At 42.1% G+C, this 19,867-nt stretch overlaps 1 protein-coding gene across 1 annotated transcript; it reads right to left on the bottom strand.

The window, feature by feature from the left end:
• Window positions 1-13,248: 13,248 nt before the first annotated feature.
• On the bottom strand, window positions 13,249-15,879 carry FEZF1 (FEZ family zinc finger 1). Its single transcript, XM_022589663.3, has 4 exons — window positions 14,947-15,879; window positions 14,604-14,738; window positions 14,217-14,349; window positions 13,249-13,778 (listed from the first exon to the last, which is right to left on the bottom strand). The coding sequence occupies exons 1-4, from the start codon at window positions 15,745-15,747 to the stop codon at window positions 13,441-13,443; spliced, it is 1,407 nt and encodes a 468-aa protein (XP_022445371.1). The 5' UTR covers window positions 15,748-15,879; the 3' UTR covers window positions 13,249-13,440.
• Between the last annotated feature and the right edge of the window lie 3,988 nt (window positions 15,880-19,867).

Genomic DNA, 19,867 nt, shown 5'->3' with positions numbered 1-19,867 from the left:
AAATAATTCCCACTCAAGAAATTCCTTTTCTTTTCAGATCCACAGATCCAGTTTTGTGGGTTGTTTCTACAAATCTTGAATAGTATGTAGGACCACTCTCATTTTCTTTTTCTTTTTAAAATTTTTTTTGGAGTATAGTTGATTTACAATGTTGTGTTAGTTTCAGGTATACAGCAAAGTGAATCAGTTATACATATACATATTTATATCGACTCTTTTTTAGATTCTTTTCCATATAGGCCATTATAGAGTATTGAGTAGAGTTCCCTGTGCTTTACACATATACCATAGATCCTTATTAGTTATCTATTTTATATATAGTAGTGTGTATACACTCAATACACCCAATCTCTCAATTTATCCCTCCCCCACCTTACCTCCTGGTAACCATTAAGTTTGTTTTCTACATCTGTGACTCCTGTTTTATAATTAAGTTCACCTGTACCCTTTTTTTAGATTCCACATATAAGCAATATCATACAATATTTGTCTTTCTCTGTCTGACTTACTTCACTCAGTATGACAATCTCTAGGTCCATCCATGTCGGTGCAAATGGATTATTCTGTTCTTTTTATGGCTGAGTAATATTTCATTGTATACATGCACCACATCTTTTTTTCCATTCCTCTGTTGCACTCTTATTTTCTTAAGGAGAGAGGCTGACACTCTGGAGCTCTGGGAGGTCCCACTTTCTAATTCAGAAAGTAAATATGATAATGCTGTCAGGCAGGTGGTCCCAGACTTGAGATAAGCTCTGACAAAGGAGGGAAAAACAAAGGGCAGAATTTATTTTGTCTTAGAAGATGCTGAAGAACACAAATGTCATATCACCTTTTTTATTTTTTAGGATGTTCTTAGCTCCAAATAACAGAAATCACGACTCAAAAAGGCTTAAACAATGGGAGTATCTTGGGTAGATTCAGGCATTACGAGACCTGAAGGCTAATACAATCTTTGAGGCTCTCTTCATGCAAAAGAATGCAAAATTACAAATTTAATACTGCTCTCCAGGTCTTAGAAAGTCCTATGCAGGAGAAACACCCTGATTTTTAAGCTTTGTGTTAAAATGATTTATACCTCCCATCACTAGAAGTCTAGAAGTAAATTTGTAATAGGTAATGAATTCAGCAGTTTGATGATATCACTAAAGATGTAGGTTCCTTACAGATTTACACTGTACCATCTTCAGCATATTCTTTTCAAGTTATCTCTCCTTGTGGTTACAAGGTGGTCACTAAAGTTCTAGGCAACAAATAAAAACACTAAAATATCCAAAAGATGATGATGGTCATTGAAATAAGGCAAGGAAAAAGAAATAAAAGTCATAAGGATGGAAAGGAAGAAGAAAAACTGTTTTATTTGCAGATAACATGATTATTTACTTAGAAAATTAAGGAATCTACTAAACGACTACACAAACTAATAAATTTAGCAAGGTCACAGCATATGAGGTGAATGTACTTCACTGTGTTTTTATAAACTAGAAGTAAATGATTAGAAAATTAAATTTAAATATAATTCAATATACAGTAGGATCAAAAAATATTTAGGAATAAATTCAACAAAATATGTGTTAGACCTCTACACAGAAAACTATAAAACATGTCTCAGAGAAATTAAAGAAGGTCTAAATAAATGAAGAGATAAGTCATATTCATGGAGTGGAAGACGATATTGCTACTATGTCAATTCTCACTAAGTTTATTCAGCACAATTATAATCATAATTCCAGGAGGATTTTGCATCAAACATGACAAGCTGATTCTCAAATGTGTATAGAAATCCAAACGGTCTAAAATATTGAAAGGAATCTTTGAAAAGTAATAATAAAGATGTACTTTAAAGATATAGTAATCAAGATACTATTAGATACTATTAGAATAAAGATAGACATATAAACTAATGAAACAGCATACCAACTCCAGAAATAGATCCTCAGTTATATGGCTATTATATTCTCAACAAAGGCACCAAAGAAATCCAATGAGAAAAAGAATAGTATTTTGACAAATAGTTATGGGAAAACTGGATATGTATATGGAAAAGAGATGATTCTCAACCCTTACTTCATATCATAGTCCAAAATTAAATCAAGATAGATTATGGACCTAAACACAAAAGCTAAAGCAACAATAATTTTAAAGGAAAACAGGAGAAATTCTTAATGACTTTGGAGTAATAGTAAGTTTCCTACAGAGAATGAATAAAAGAAAAAGATTAATAAATTAAATTTCATCAAAATTAAAACTGCTTATCCAAAGTCACTATTGAGAAAATGTGTATGGAAGCTGCAGACTGGGAGAAAATATTTGCAAAATATATTTCTGATAAAGAACTGGTATGTAGGTTGTGTAAATAATTCCTACAAATTAATAATATAAAGAAGAGCACCTCAGTTAATTAGGTAAAATATTTCAATAAATACTTCACAAAAAAGAATGTATGAAATGCTGATAAACACATGAAAAAGTGCTCAACATTATTAGTCACCAAGGAAATGAAGTACCACTGTATACCCACCACAATGCCAAATTTGTACTAACAGAGACTTGCATATATTTTTTTGTAGAGTGTAATATATTACAACCACCCAGGAAAACTTTCTTATAAAATTAAACATACACTTTCCCTATAACCCAGCAATCCTACCTCTAGGTGGTTACTCAAGAGAAATAAAGACAAGTTTCCACAAAAAGACTTGCATAAAATGTTTATAGCAGCTTTACTAAAAATATTCGAAAACTGGAAAAATCTCAGATGTCCATTCATAGGTGAACGCACAGCTCCGATATATTCATATAATGAAATACTACCACATAATTAAAAAAGAAGAAACTACTGATGCATGCAAGGACATGAATGAATCTCAAAAACCCTACGGTGAATGCAAAGAGTCTTACATGAAGGAGTACACAGATGTATGATTCTATTTATATATAATTCTAGAATAGGTAAAATTAATCTATGATAGAAAAAAAAAAAGAACAGTTGTAGCCTCTTGGGGGAAGAGGTAGGGTTGACTTAGACGGGGAATGAGGGAAATTTCTGGAGTGACAGCAATGTATGTTGATAGGGATTTGGGTTACACGAGTGTATGCACTTATCACTTAAGATTTTTACATCTCATTTGAAAATTTTACTTCAAAAGAAAAAATTATAAACATATAATGACCTCTAGTTAATATTACATGTCTGAATTATCTAGTGAGAAGGGTAGGCATGTCTATAATTTACTTTGAAGTGCATTAAGAAATAAGATGGATTGATGGAATTATAGATGGATAGATATGTGATAAACCAAATACAGCAAAATATTAGTAGTAGGATCTTGGTGATACACATATGTGTTTACTGCAAAAATCCTGTATCTTTGCTAAACATTGTTTCATAATAAAATGCTGGGGAAAGAGGCCCAGAAAAAAAATTGTTTTATTCTTCTGAGTCTCTTTTTATGAGCAATGAAGACTTTCCCCAAATAATAGAAGAATTTCCCTCATTTCTCATTTGCAGGAAGAGTGGTATCTTAGAGCTGGCTCATTGTGGCTTGCAAGAGTCAATTGTTAAATTTTCAGGAATTTTGTGAACCAGTTGATGTCACGTTGGAGTTTGAATTCACTACAGAGGGAGTATTCACACCAGAGAAATTGTTGAATGCTCCAAATCAGGACTTTTTTAAAAAAAGAGCCAGTTGTTAAATATTTACCAATACACCACTGCCCACTCTCAACAAACCTCTGACATAGAAAACAAAACACAATGATAGGCATAAATTAAGGAAAATACATCTGAGTTACAAGTCAGAATGCCAACACCGGAACCAAATTAGGTCTCTTCCAGCATGGAAGAAAGGAAAATGACTAATGGATAGGCTAGTAACAGTCTGACACACACTTACACAGACTCACAATTCAAAAGAGTATATAGTACTGTTTTGGTTCAAAAGGATACACAGTAAAATCTCTCCTCCCACCTCCCTCCATTTTCCCACCCTTCCAGTCAGCCAGTTCTCTGACTGGGTAACCAAAATTACCTGTTCCTTGCACATCCTGCCAGTAAGATTACATGCATATACAAGCAGATGGCATTTTTCTTCTCACAGTGATAGTATACTGCTACTCTGCTTTAAAACCTTGTTGTGTGTGGTTTTTTTTTTTAACCTAACTTTGTGAAATTCTACCCACATTCTCATTTTTTGGTGATTGCATGGTTTCTATTATATGAATATAATGCAATGAATTTAACCTAGCCCTAGACGTGGATATACAGGTTGTTTCCAGTCTTTATTATTACAAATTATGCTGAAATAAATTATAGAGTATTTCCCACATATGAGATCAATTCCTAGGAGTAGAATTGTGGTGTCAAAGGGGATTTGCAACCCGTAATTTGAATGATATTGCCAAATCGCCCTCCACTGATATTGTATCAATTTAAAACACCACCAGCAATGACTGAGTGCCTGTTCCCGCAAAACCTCACCATCAAAATGTGCTAAATCTTTGCTAATCAGATAGGTGAAAATTGCTTTATTGAAGTTTTGATCTACAATTCTCTTAACACAAGTGAGGTTGAACATCTTCTGATGGTTAACAAACATTTGTACTCTCTTTTTTAAGAACTATTTCTATAAACATTTGTAAGGTGCATCCTTTTCATAACAAATGTGTAAGGAACTCTTCTCATACAGTAAGGATATCTGCACTATGTTTGTTTTTTAAGTTGCAAATATTTTCCCCAGTTTGTCATTTTTCTTTTGACTTTGCTTAGTTTTTTTTAGATATGCATGACTTTTTTCATTTTTATGAGGTTGGTTTATTGACATCTATTTAATGTATTCTAGTTTTGTTGCCATACTTAGAAGGTTATACTTATTATGTGAGTATTAAAAAATATGCCATAATTTCTTCTATGACTTTTATGGTTACACGCTTTTCATCTAAATTTTTGTCCTTTTGCAATTTACCTTGGTTAAGGTAGGCGGTATGAACCGTATTTGTTTTTCTCAGTGACTGCTCAGCTGCCCCAGTACTGTTTAATACTATGATTTATCACTTTTCTGAAAACACAGCATGGTCTAATTTATTAGTTATCTTGTTTTTCTGTTACTTAATTTTTTAATGATCAATTTTATCATTTCTATATTTCCTTCTGCTTCCCTAAACATTTTTTGTTCTTTTTCTAACTTCATGAGTTAAGTGCCAAATACATTTCTCTTCATTCTTTCCAGATTATTACTATAAATATTTAAGGACATGAATTTTCCTCTGATTTAGATGTATCCTAAAGGTTCTAAAATGTAGTGGTTTAATTTTTTTATTAAATTTAATCAGATAAAAATAATAGCTATAAATTCTATTAGGAATCATCACACAACAAACATCTGTATACTCACAGGCTAGTTTAATAAAAAGACTACAACTATCAATATCAAAGCCTCCTGTGTACCCTTCAATCTCATTGGCTTATTTCCTGCTTATAGGTAACCACTATTCTAAAAATTTTTCTTCATTTATTGACCTTATTGATATATTTTTAACTTTTTAATGGATTCACATAGTGTGCATTCTTCAATGACCTGTGTTTTTACTCAAAGTATGTTCCTGAGATTTATCTATGATTTTGCATATAACAGTAATCCATTTATTTTCACTGCTATATACTATTACATTGTATAAGTATACCGCAATTTATTATTTTCCTGTTAACAGACATTTGAGTTTTTCCCAGTTTTTTATAATTATAACAGTGTTATTATGAAATCTTGTACCCCGGTACCTATATGTCTCTGGTAACTGTGTGTGAGAGACTCTCTATGTAGTTAATAGAGGGATTTCTAGCTGATAGAAATAGTGTATGTATAGACAAATTACTAACTAATGCCCACGTGTTTTCTAAAGTGATTTCTAAAGTTATTACAGATTCCTTTGCTATCAAGAGGATATAGACGTCTTGGATGATTTATGTATTCACCACCTTTGCTATTGTAAGAACTTTAATTTGTCCAATTGGTTGGGTATGAAATTGGATCTCACTGTGGTGATATTTTGTATTTTGATGATGATTAAGAAGGTTAAGCATCTTTTTACATGTATATGGGCAGTTTGATTTCCTTCTCTGTAATTCCTTATCAAGTTTTTGCCTGTTTTTCGATTAGGTTTTTTTTGTCATTTCTTTTTGTTTTATAGATTTCTTTATATATGTTGGATGTATGTGGGATAACACAAATTATATGTGTTGAATGTTTTAGCTATTCTAGGTATTGCAAATACCTTCTGTATACTCGCTGTATACTAAGTAGCTCCATTTTCTTACTGTAAAATTTCTTAGTCTGAAAAATTCATGTGGTATGAAAGTAAATGAGGAATTTAGAGAATCCATAGACGCAAGTGCTGGCAAAAACACTATGTACAAGAAAGACAAATCTATACAGAGTAAGTGCCTTACATACGAACGAGTTCCGATCCGAGAGCATGTTTGTAAGTCCAATTTGTTCATAAATCCAACAAAGTTAGCCTAGGTACCCAACTAACACAATCAGCTGTATACCGCTGCTTTTACGCTTGCTTCTGGACAGCCTGGGCTTGAAATAAAGACACTGCACTACTGTACCCTATACAGTCCTGTACAGTGAAGTACACAAAAGCACAACCACTTGTAGAGGATGCACACACGTGACAATGTATGTGACAATGTACGGCCAGACACGTGAACTAACTTACGTGATTGGACATGCAAACGCACGTTTGCAACTTTGAAAGTTTGAAACGTGAAGGTTCGTAGGTAGGGGACTTACTGTACAGAATATATATCTCTTCCAGCAAAGAAACATGATGTCCTCCATGCGGAAGGAGTCCAATGTAATCAGCGTATCACCAGCTGGCCACCTGGTCCCATAGTACCATGCCAGAGGCTCTGCATTAGATTCTAGTATTGGCTAGAAGGTCATTCATCCATGAAAACCACATCAATCTTAGTGAAGGGGAAATCTATTGATCCCATGCAAAACACTCTGTTTTCCATGATAGAATGTGAATTCCAGGAAGATAAAAAACATATGGGTGCTAATTCCTATTGCATACCCTGCACCTAAGCTGGCGCCTTGCACTTTGAATGAATCAATGAAATAATGAATGAATATTGAGTTTTAGTTCTGGTTTTCTTGGGACTTGGAGTGACTATACAATGCTGAGGTAGTCTCCCTTTTATGTATTGCCTTTCGATTAACCCGTGCATATATATGTTTCTTCTCACTATCTGAAATATCCTAGCCAATATAAATTTTCAATTGTCCTTTACCCTCAACACTTTGCTTCTCAAGAGAGTAACAGGTTCACTGATTCTCTTCCTTTACATTCTTTTACATAAACTGACAATTATTTAATTCTACAAAAGGTTTAAAGCTCTATATTGTAATGGGATTAGTCCTGGAATCAGACTAAAAAGAACAGTATAAACAATGCAATTAATGCTTTATGGTGATAGGATTATGAATGTTTAGGGGGGAAATGTTTTCTGATACGATACAGCTTACTGTAAAATATTTTTAAGTGAAAATTTAAATTTAATCCAAGTATTCAGAATGTATAATATAATCTTGTTTACCATCACCCAGCTTCAACAATGATTAATTCATGGCCAATTTTATTGATCTGTACTTACACCCCTTCCCTTCTCCTGTATTATTTTTAAGCAAATTCTAGGTATCTTATCACTTCACCCTTAAATAGTTGAATACATAGCTCTAAAAGAACTATTTTTCAACAAAATCACAATGCTTTTTTCATATCTTAAAAAGTAAACATAATTCCTTAATTTTATTAAACACCCAGTCAGTGTTCAAATTTCCAGTAGTCTCGGATGTCATAAACGACTTTCATTTTTATAGTTTATTTTATTGACTTGGGATTGAAATAAGATTTACATGTAGCAATTGATTATTAATGGCAACTGTTTTTAGCAACTGTTAAAATAAATAGCTGTGTTAAAAACATAGCAACTGTCTTTAAAATCTCTTTTAACTGGTAGGTTTTCTTGTTCTGCTGTCCTGGTCCCCTTCCTCCTCTCTTTCCCTCTCCCTGCCCACTCCCCCTCCACTCTCTTCTCTTTTTCTAGCTCTCCCTCTGCCACTCTCCCTTACTACTGTTTGTTGAAGAAACTGGGTTGTTTGTTCCACAGAGGTTTGTTCCAAACTTTGGTTTTAGTTGACATTTTAAAAAATGCAAATCTTATTCGGAAATTTGTGTAAACAATTTACAGGTGTAGAATGTTTCACCAACTCCAGATCTGGTTCACATTTAACTGAAAGATTACCTTTTTATGGTGAGCTATCAAAAGACATCACTATATTTGTTACTATGATTCAAGGGCTCTGCATTTCTCACACGTAAAAAGTGTATATTATTGTTATCAAGAAGAAGAGAGTTAAATCAAACTGAAGATCTGTTCTTCATCTGAGTATAGATTTCTAGCTCCAGTTAGGAACTGGTACGTGATGCTTTCTCTCCCCACTCCCTCACCTTTGTACCCATGAGCAACATTTGTTTGACAGCAAAATATTAGCCCTGGAGACTTGTACTGACAGAATTTTACTTCATCTTTATTTAGTAACTTGATCTCCATACGACCAATAGCAACATGATTTCATTTGACACCAATATCACCTCGAACTTGAACAGAAAATGTACACAGTTATTTGTGATAACTTTGTACCCATTCAAGTGCATGATGGATTTTGACTTTTCTTCAAAGTTCATTATGGGTAGCATGTCACAATACAAGCAGAAATAATATAATAGCAGAGGTAGATTTTCCTATCAGGGTCATTTAAACACCAAGCTTCCTCTTCTCTATTGCCTGGAGTGAGTAACCTATCCTGGTTTGAACTGCCAATTGCTTCAACACCAAGAGAGTGCAAATGACCAGTGTGTAGATTAATATAGCTTTGTTTTTAGTTAGTCTGCCTGGAGCTGGAATGGACATATGCACTGACTTCTAGAAACAATGAAATTTATAGTAAGGTATCTGCTTACACTTATAAATATGATTTACTTTTTGGTTTTTAATTAACCTAATGGAAACATATAATTTCTTGTGTGAAATAATATGTGTTTTGGGCAAAAACATAGCAAAAAGGCAATGTTTTTCAGGGCCACGTTGAACAACTTCATATTCTTACCCACTGAGATTTAGGTTTGTCTTTAATTTTTATGCTTTTAAAAATGTACTGTTTGGTAACAGAGTAAGTCATGATCATGATCCCTTAAAATCATAAACTTTATGTGTAATAAAGGTTCTACCCATTGAAAGTGTTTGTAAAGTGACCAAAAAAATTTCTGTAAGAAATAAACCCTAATTTTGAATTTGAGATCGTTTGTATTTTATATCGTATATTTGGGAGTGAATATTTTGCAAAGACAAAACATCCTATTACAGTTATAATTTAGTCACTGCTTTGAGCTGTCACCAAATCTAACAAAATTATGATGTCTGGCATTGTTACCTGCCACTAACATAAGGGACATCTATCAAACAGTGTGCACAGTTCTGGGACTCATGATTCCATTGCGCCCTGTGGGTTCATTTCTTCCATATTTGGAAAGGAGCAAAATTCTATGATAGGCTCACTAAGCTTCAGACTTCATGAACAAGTAACTGCTTTGATGAGGCCCCTAAAAATGCTTTCATTTACTATTGAAAAATGGACACTTCACTCCTAATCTTGCATGATAATAACTTGTTCTCAAACTAAATTTTTTTTAAAGTCGAACATATTATATCCTTTGGGAAGAGATTATTAGAAATCAGAATTTGGGATCTGGGTTAAAATAAAATCGGTAGGAATTAACTACTTAACGTTATTAATTCCATTCTATATTCTGATTTCCAAAACTGAACAAAACACAAGGACCCAGGTCAGGAACTTTCTAAAACTGGTTCCTGCAGTCCAATAGGCCACCTTCCGCTGTACCAAAAGTTAACTCCAACAGACAGCTGGAGATAAAACATTTCCCTCTGCAGATGATCTGAACACTGGCCACTCTTCCTAAACATGAGAGAATTTGCTGGCTAACTTCAAGTAAAGAGAAGGTGTATGGGGATGAGCCAATTTGCTATTCATACCATTGGGGTGCCTATTTCATGAATGAACATAAACATTTATATAAGCACACACAAATACAAACATACAGGTTAGAGAGTGAAGGGGCACCTTTTCACATTTGTTGGAGGTAGGAGAATTGTAAGGTCTTCCACTGACTATTAGCTAAGTATCCCTCTTCATCAATTTTTAACACCCCCCTCCCAGTCACCGCCACTCCAACTAATCTCTAAGCTCATCCTATCTTTAAGGAGATTCTCCTTGATGTTTAGTGAGCTCTAACAGCTTTGTCATAAATCAAAGTTCATCGATAATTCACCTCCTGACAAGTAGTCCTCCTGAGTGCTTATTTTAGAGGATTTCCTTTTGGCTTCTCCTACTTAATCACCACTACTTCAGACTACTCAAACCTGTGACCAGACCAGACAGACTACTGTTTCCATTGCCTGCCTTCTCTGGAACTGTTGCCCCATCCCAAATCAGACCTGCGCAAAGTCTCTCCAGATTACAATAACAGATCCCCTATATGCTCCCACCTCCCCCAACAGACCAATTCTATCTTTCCATAGAAGACTTCTTTTTCAATATGTCAAAGCACACTGGCAGGGGCTAAAAGGTGGGAGTACCACATATAAGTACTTCCTAACTGTAAGTATTTTATGGCTGAGTAATTTTCCTCAACAATGTTCATTTTCTTTTCCACCAGTGAAACTGTGTCACCTTGAAAGTCTGGGAGAATTACATCCTGGGGTTCTGAGAATAAGTTCAAATACTGATTGAGAATAAATTCAAGAGACAAAAGCCGTTTTCTGCCCTTTATAATTACCCCTGACCTCATTCTGTTTACTCAAAGAGAACAAACGCTTTCAAGGTCTGACTAAGTCACCTCGAAAAGGTGGCTACCCATAAGCTACCAGACATTTCCCCCAAGCTCCCTGGGGCACAGGCAGCTCTGAGGGAATGTGACAAGCACCTGGAAAAAGATTTTTCCACTTGGCTGTGATATTCAGGAGAAATGGCACTTCTGCCGGCCTCGAAGATTCAGAATTTACCCAACTATGGAATTTCAAAACGATCTCTTTCTGAAGTCAAATCTAACACGGATCTAGTCTCAGCAAAGGATAAGGTGGGGTATGGGGACGTCAGGAAAAGAGAAAGGTAGGGATTCGATCTACTGATTGCTGGATTGGGACTTAAAAGTCCCAGTGCCCGAGGGCTTGCGTCCTGGGGCAAGAGCTGGGAAGTCTGGACCCGACGCCTGCACGTGGAATCAGGAATCCCCTGTTCTCGGGATCCCTCCCGTCCAGCTCCGTGCCCAGGATATTGGGGTCCCCCAACCCGAGAGCGGCCGCGGTGGAACTTGGCTCGGATGTCCCGTGGGGCCCGCTCACCCGCTTGTCCGCGGTCGCCTCACCCAGGGTGTCTATCACCTCTCTGACTCGGGCCGCCGAGGAGGCCCTCGGGTCGTCGGCTCTCGGCGCCCGGAGCGGTCAATCCTTCCCCCACCTGGAAATGCGGGCTCTGGTTGCCAAGGAAATCGCCGCCTCGCCCCGGCGGTGCCCCCTACCCATCTCCCTTTCGTCCCGCCTGTCGCCTCCTGGCTCCGCATTTCCTTGAGCGCCCCCCAAGACGTACAAAAGTGAGGCAGGAGAGCAAATTTAAGCTCGTTCCCTACGCCTCTCTTGCGACCGTCGAGGCGCTCGAAGAGCCGGCGAGGCCGCCCCGGGTGGGAGGGGATCCTGTGCCCACCGTGCGGATCCGCGGTGGATTCTCCTCAGCGGCCAGGCCCGGCGGGAGCTCGAGGCCGAGGGAGGGGGCCGAGACGCACCCCCGAGGCAGGCGGGGCTGCGGGGACCCCTGCGGCCCACTCCCCCCAGCCTCTCTCCCTGGATGTGGCCCCGCTGCAGCAGGGTGGCTGGGCTGGGCTGGGAGCTTGTCTGGCAGCTTCTACTGAGCAGCTAATAGTATAACAACCCGGCTTTGATAAATCTGAACTAATTACCCCTCTTAATTAAAGTCTTTAGCAGTTGTTTCACTGTTTTGGCAAGAAAACAGGAGAGACTTGCAGTTAGAAAACACCAGAGCCCGAGCTCACAGCGGAGATGCTGATTAACACTTGAAGCATTTCAAGGACCTGGCACCCGCCACAGTTTGGTTTTCATCCATTTTTCCTCCTTGAATGGAAGTATATTCGTCTATAAACACATACACACACATAAAAACATGCAGGCTCCCTTTGCCAGCTATGTACAAGTCAGTATGTGCGTTCAGGATGCAAACAATAGACCCCCGTCCACATGATATCATTGTAACGCCTGTGTGGGGACGTATATTACACACAGCTCCTATAGATATGTTGTTCCCACTTAACTTTGCACTACAAATATATCAGATGGTCCAGGACAAAGACGTGCTTCTGTTAGAAAGCTCCACATCTTCTGTCTCTGAACTTACCAAATTTCATTACTTTACCAAAGTTGTAACTATTTGGAGAGACTATTATTTGCTCCTGGTGAATTTTTCAGATGAAACATTGGGTGATACTAACCCAGGGTTGAACTTCTTAAAAAGGAAGAAAGAAGGCTGAGGGGGTCAGAATCAGGGATCCCTAGCTGAATAATATGAACAGAGCCCTGAAGGTTGTTGATTAAATAAGCATGTTCCAAGGATTTATTTCCGACAGTCAATGAATCAGTTTTCACGTGCAAGAATCAAATTCATCCATAATGAACCATCCTTATCTAATGTGTATGTGTTTGTATGTGTGTGTGCTGATGAATGTGGACTGTGCCTTTACAGGCACACACACCTATGCGTGTATATATAACATACACACAGAATTGGGTTTGTTTGTTTGGTTTTTTTTTAACCTCAGGGAAAGAGGAACTGGTGATAAACAATCGGCAGGCATCTTGAGACCACAGAATCAACACAATGGAAGTATATACAATAATAAAATTAAAATGGTGCAGCATTCCCGGGTAGGATAATACAGATCTCAATAAATACAGCAGAAATTCGTGTTTAAAAAGCAAAACAAACACGATCTCTCCACCCGAGATGAAAATTCTTTGCAAATTAAAAAAAAAATCAGAAAACAAACCCCCAAATTTTCTCATAATTGTTAGTGCCTATATAGGATATAATACACAAAACCATTTAGCAGGTGCATGCAAGAGGCGAAAGGCCGGGGAATTCAGAGGCTTCTGGTTGGCGCTAATGTGTAAGGCCCAACATGCCCTGGGTTCTACAGGTGAGCTTGGGTAGAGAGGTCCAGCTCTATTCGGCTGCTGTCTCAGTAGTGGGGACCCCGGCTGGGGCTGGGAAGGGACTTCGGCCTTGATCACTGGTGGCCCGGGGGGAGCCCAGGCTGCAGGGGCCCAGGGGGCGGCAGCGGCGCGGGCAGCGGCTGCTGTAGAGAGGGGGACGGGTCCGCTCCCGGCTCCCCAGCAGAGGTGCAGGGCAGCCCCAGGCCGCTGTCGTGCAGCTTGCGGACGTGCTTCTTGAGGTCAAAGTTCCTGCAGAAGCCCTTGCCACACGTGGGGCAGGTGAAGGGCTTCTTGTCATTGTGCGTGTGCATGTGGAACGTGAGGTTGTAAATCTGGTGGAAAGCCTTGTTGCAGATATTGCACTTGAACTGCTTCTCCCCGCTGTGGGTCAGCTTGTGGTTTTTGTAATTCCCTGAAACAGACAAATGACAGGGACGTGGATCTGAAAAGAAAGCTTGGAACGGGAAGAGCAGACGATTGAAGGACAACGAGTCTAGAGAAGAGGGGCCACAGCGCGGAGGGCCGGTGCAGTTCTATGCTGCCCGCCTGCACTTCGCTCCCCAATTTTATTTTTAAACATCAGCAGTGAGGTCGTTCCCTCCACGTTTTAATACAACAGTTATTAATCCAATTCTATAAAATGAGGACAAGCGGTTAAAAAGAAATGCCCCCTCTGTATATGAGCCATGCCTTTCTCTAGTACTCATCACACTTGAGGGTAGGACGTTGGAATGGCAACACATGCGCTGGCAACTAGCTGCACTTAACAAATCGTTTTCTGAAATACCCCCCAAAGTTGAGGGCTTTTGGTAAGACTACTGCGAAAGACAACGCCTCCTGGGTTCGATACCTTTTTGATGAAATCCTTTGCCACAGAATTCACACACAAATGGTTTGTAGCCTGCGTGTATTCGGGTATGCGTGTTTAAAGTAGAACTTCTATTAAATGCTTTGCCACACTGGTTACATTTATGAGGTTTTTCCTAAGCGGAAAGGAGAAAAAGCAGAGACGTTAAGGTATTTTGCTATTCAGTGGAGTCTGAAAAACTCACAAATGCTGTAATGCTCTTCCTCATGCTTTTAAGCAAAACAAAGGCAAACAATACCTGGCATTTCTCTCTCTCACAGCCCGCACATTTTAAACAAACCTTACGCTAAAGAGTAAGAGTTTATCGGCCATTAAAAAAAAAAAAACGTTCGGAAATAAACCAGGTGAAATTGAGACAGCCGAACACACCTGGGTGTGGATGATCTTGTGCCTGCACAGGGTGCTGGCTTGCCGGAAGCCCTTCCCACAAACTTTGCAAACGAAGGGTCTGGCTCCTGTGTGCACCGGCATGTGACGGGTTAAGTTATAGTGCGCGTTAAAGACCTTAAACACAAGTACAACAGGTTAGCTCAACAAGCCCTTGGAGATCAAACCAGGCAGAGGGAGGGGAGGGAGGTGATAACGTTATAACAAGTGTATACAAATAATTACAAAATAAAGTTAAATGTGGAAAGAAAGAAGGGAGGGAGGAAGGGAGGAAGGAAGGAAGGAAGGAAGGAAGGCCACCCCCCACCCCTTACACAGTACTTGCCTTTCCACACACTTCGCAAGTGAAAACTTTGGGCTTGGTATGAGGAGAGCCGCGGCTGAAGTCAGAGGTTTTGAACGCTATTTTTTCCGACAGGAGCTGGGCGCTTTCTTTCATGTAATGCTGCAGCTGAGCCTGGGACAAGTCTTTGAAAGCTACTCCCGAGGGGTACTTCTCCACCGCCGGGACCACCAGTTTATTCCTTTCGGCTAAATACGTTTTCGGCTGCGGGTGCAAAGGGGAACTGAGGAAGTAGGAGGCCACCGGGTGGATGTTAACGCTGGCCGCCGGGTGGCACGGGCCGTCACCTCGATTCAGGTAGCACAGGGCTCCCATGGCGTGGAAGGAAGAATGGTTGACCACCCGCGGCCTTACCAGCTTGTACTGCTGCAGCGGGAGCGCGTCGCGGGCCAGGTCGCCCTTGAGAGTCAGCGCGCAGTTGAGCAGGTCGCTGCAGCTGAACGCGGGCGCCGCGGGCGCTTCTGCAGGTGCAGCCGGAGCCTCCAGACTCGCCTTCCGCGGCTCCGAGCCCGTCACTCCCGCCTTAGGGCTCGTGTCGTACGCCACGGGCACGAAGGGGATCATGCAGGGGATCGACGAGTTAAGATGCAGAGAATGCTTGGGGTCGCCCTTGGGCACGGCTCCCTGCAGGAAGTGGGGGACGGGCAGGGCTTTGGGCTCGGGGGTGCGTGCCATGATTCTTTCGATGGAGAAAGCCAAGGGTTTGGAGGTGTTCATCATGTTGCCCCGGGCCGGAGCGGTCGCTAACATTTTGGCAGTCGCGTTGTGGCAGCTACTGTCCATGTCTGAGTCTCCAGCGTCCCTCAGCCGGGGCCGGGCTGCGCCGTCGTTTCCTTGTTCCCTGCTTGTCACAGACCTGCGGAGAGGGGGACGGGCACCATCACCACCAGCAGCCTCCTCCTCCTCCCCAGCATCACCAGCCGAACCTGCCTGCCCAGCCCAATGGACTCCTGCCAGCCCATCGCAGAGTTCTTGGCGCACCAATGACTCGGGGACAATCACTACTTATTTCTATCAATAGAAAGTGTTGTGTCAATAACGCAGCCAAGATCTCGCCAATCGTTAACTTCCAAGAGGAGAAGGTAAACTAGATAATTGCTCAATTCGCTTCCAACACTCAACAGGAAAACTTTTTTTTTTTCCTCTGCAGTCAGTGACTACTTTTCATTGGTGAGCGAGTTCCCCCGCCCAGAAGAGGCGGGGGCGCTCTCCGAGGTGCGGCGGACCGTCGCCTCCGCGCACACACTCGCCGGCAGACACTTCGCTACCCTCCGCGTCGGCCCCCCCCCCCCTTTGCTTTTTCCTGTCTTTTTAACTCTCAATCTGCTTAACCGGGCTTTAGAGGCCAAGCAAATCTGAGATCAATTTTCTCGTTTAGCTCTAAATGACATCATCTAAAATCATTGTACAAGGGCTAAATAAGGAAACAGACTCGAATTCAGGGGCAAACACCAGGCTATATTTATCAAACGCCAGGCTCTAGAAAGCCGCGTCCAGAAAGCCTCCGGCAAGAGAAATCCGAGCCTTCCTGGCATGGTTCCGCCGGGCCCGAGGTGGGCCCGGGTCGGAGCCCCGCTGCCTCCTCCGCAGTCCTCTTTCTTCCTCTAGGGCCTGGGGCTGAGGGCTCCTGGAATCCCGAAGTCTCCGTGGCCTGAACCGAGTCTGGACCATTTGGAAGACGCCAGCAGGTAACTGGCCTCCCCCCCAAAGCCCCTGAGAATTAAAGGCCTTGGGAGGCTTGCTTTATGTTCGTGGTTTTGTAAGCGCGATGCCGTGACCTAAGCTTGGGAAAGACACGCTCCATCCACAAAGTTGAGGAGGAATTGCAAGGAATAAGCGGGTGTCACACCAAAAGAAACCTCGGCTAGGACTAGACACCCTCCCCCCACACCCACCAAACACACACGCGCGCTTTTTGGCGTTTCCATTGAGAGCCCGGAAAGAGAGTCTTTCTTTCAGTACTTGCGCTCAGCTAGAGCTCTCTCGGAGCATTTAAAATCCTGAATGTTGGGCAGAGAAGGGAAGCAACCTATTGATTCCCTCCCCCAACCTCCCGACTGCTGGTGTCCGCGCGCCTCCTCAAAGCAGCGCGGGCGGCAGCCAGGGTGTGTGGGCGCTCGGGGGCGACGAGCACCGCGAGCTGGCTGCATGCCTGTCGCGGCCTCAGCCGCGCTTTCGCCTTACAGAGAGCGCGCGGAGACTAGGACCCGCAACTCCCCCCATCAAGGCGCCCTCCGGGTCCGGTGCCTGGGCCAAAACTCCCGGGGAGGAGCTGTAGAGAGTAAGGAATGTTCCCGGAAGGCTCCGGTGGCAGCGACTCCGGCAGCGCGGGTTCTCATAGCTTAGGCGGGTGCCGCCCGGAGCGCGCCGGGAGCAGCAGCGCGCACCGTCCTCGTCGCTCCCCTTGGCAAGCCTGCAATCGTGCGGAGCTTAGCCCTGGGGCCAGGTGTGCTAGTGCCGGGCGTGCCCTAGCCGCTACATCGGGAGGACGCGGTAGCCGGGAGACCGCGCCAGGAGGCAGAGGAAGAGCACAGAGATGCCAGCTCCGGGCCTTGCGGCCTGCCCGCCCCTGTGAGTGGCCGCCCGCAGCAGCCCAGGGTGCCATCTACCTGGTGAGTTACCCCGAGTGGGTGCTTGTAGAACGGGTGGTGACGGGCGCCAGACATCGGGCCAAGCGGGTGTGGGCGTCCTCTTCCAGCAGGAGCGGTGGAAACGGTCGGCAGTGGGAGGCTGGATGCAAGCGGACTAGAAACCCTGGGATTGTTGAGCCGCTGACCAAATTACACACCAAATGCAAAGCCTGGACCCCAAACGGAGGAAATCGACCTCAAAACAGTCCCTCTTCTCTAACCCATTGCCCAGCACAGGCCAGGGACCACTCTCTCTGGCTTTGCTTGGGGGGTCTGCCCCGCCCCCGCCCGGCGGGCCAAGAGGAGTGGAAACCGAGAGAGTCTGGGCTGGGAGCGCGCCCGATGCCCAACCGCGAAGCAGAGCAGCTGGATGGGTGGCGAGGAAACCCAATTGCTGGGGAAATGGGGGAGGAGACGCGAGTCCGCCTGGAAGTTGAAGGCAGCCAAAGGGCCAGGTGGGGGAAAGGTCCGGTTGCGACCGGCCTTAGCAACCAAGCCTGCAAGTGCCTGGTTTCAGGTCTCGAGGTGGCGTCGGGCTTGGAGGACAGATGCAGCGGTAGAGAAGTGCAGAACGAGGCGAGCGCAGAGCGCGGGGCCCGGGTCCAGGAAGAGGTGCCACACCCCCAGCGGCACTTTGGGGCGGTTTGAGGCCCAGGCGCAGTCGCCCAGGGTGCTCCCAGGCTGGAAATTTTCTTTCCGTTTGCTGCTGAGGCCGCAGAACCTGTCTCCTCTTCTCCCCTGCTCAGACAAAGAGCGCCGGACAGCTTTGCTACGGGAAAGTGGGGGGGGGGGGTCCCGCCACAGATGGGTCGCGATTAAGACTTTAATTGCTGCCTTTTGGGGGGCGGATCAGGTTTCCTTTCCTACCTGCCGCTTCCCAGCATCGAAGAATCCCCCTCCTGCTGCCCTCCTCCGAGGCAGGGCCAGATTTAAAGGAAAAAGCAAAGAAGCACGAAACTGCCCGACTCTGGAAAGCTTTGCAGCGCCCAGCAGACATATACAACTCACCCGCTTCCGGAGCGTTACCTGCCTTATTGACTGAATGCCACAAGTTTGTTTTATGTTCGTCGCGTGTCCCTCCCTCCTCTTCCCCTCCCCCACTTCCTCCTCCTAAACGGCAAAAGAGCCTTGGTTTGACCTCGGTAAATTTCTCCTTCGTTGGACAGTGAACTAAAAAGGAAAATTATTGGCTAAGGGGTATACGTGTTTTGTATGGCTAACACTTCAGTAATTTGCTTTCCACTGGTCTTTTTGGGATTTGCCTTTTTGACAAGTGTTGTTTGAAAGTATAGTGTCATTTGAGTAACACAAATAGCGCAAAGTAGCAATTATACCCTTCCTTTACTAGTGCCGAGCTTCCTAATCCTAAAGACCGAGGAGGTTCTTTATAAATCCAGGTCTTGTTATTCCAACATTTGTTGATGAGTGTTTTCCATTTAAAGCCTAACCTATATATATATATATATATATATATATATATATATATATATATATATATATAAAAACCTAACCTATATGTTAATTTTAAAAAATCTCTATTAAGTAAGGATTGTCTTAAACAAAATGCACAATGTATTCAGCAAAGTCTTCCATTTTATTAACAAGTCTAGCCAGTACTTTGGGTTTTTTCCAAATACATTTGAAAAATAACAACAACAAAAATACCACCAATGAAAGCAGAGCTTATCTGACAAATTTAGAAGCTTCTAAATCAGTTCAACACTTTAAAATTATTTATTAAAAGAATGCAAAGAAGACTTGTTTGTTTTGTTAATGGCAAAATAGAAACTCGGTTATCGTTTCTTTGGATTTTCTTGGAGAATCCTATAATCCCCCCTTTTTCTCATCAGAGCTGATGATTAAGTTCCCTCCCCTTCCCAGCCTTGGAAAGCCAGTATTCATTTGCTCTACTACTTTAAATCCTCGGGGAAGGTGAGTTTTAATGTTTGGTTTATCCTGCATGAGATGTCCTAAGGGAAGCAGAAAAACCTTTGGTACAAAGAGACTAGGTAACAAGCTCCGAGTTAAGACTTTCTGAGAAAATAAGAAAGAAGTTCTACTCCGCTAAAGTAATTCAAAGTTCTCTTTTTCCTGGGGAATCTGATTTTGATCTCAATGCTTCCTAAACTATGTTCTTGATATTTTTCAAGAACTTGCATAATTTTCACATGCTTTTGATTTACATCCCTGTCATAAGGAAATGAAGTTTCTGGTCATGATTATTGCAATAAAATATAACAGAACCATCAATTGCCAAATAATCCACAATTTTT

Source organism: Delphinapterus leucas, chromosome 9, assembly GCF_059928025.1.
Source record: "Delphinapterus leucas isolate spDelLeu-1000000601 "Yukka" chromosome 9, BTC_Dleu_Yukka2, whole genome shotgun sequence".
Taxonomy (NCBI): domain Eukaryota; kingdom Metazoa; phylum Chordata; class Mammalia; order Artiodactyla; family Monodontidae; genus Delphinapterus; species Delphinapterus leucas.
Note: the sequence above shows the minus strand (reverse complement) of the source record. Positions and strands in the feature narration are given on the sequence as shown.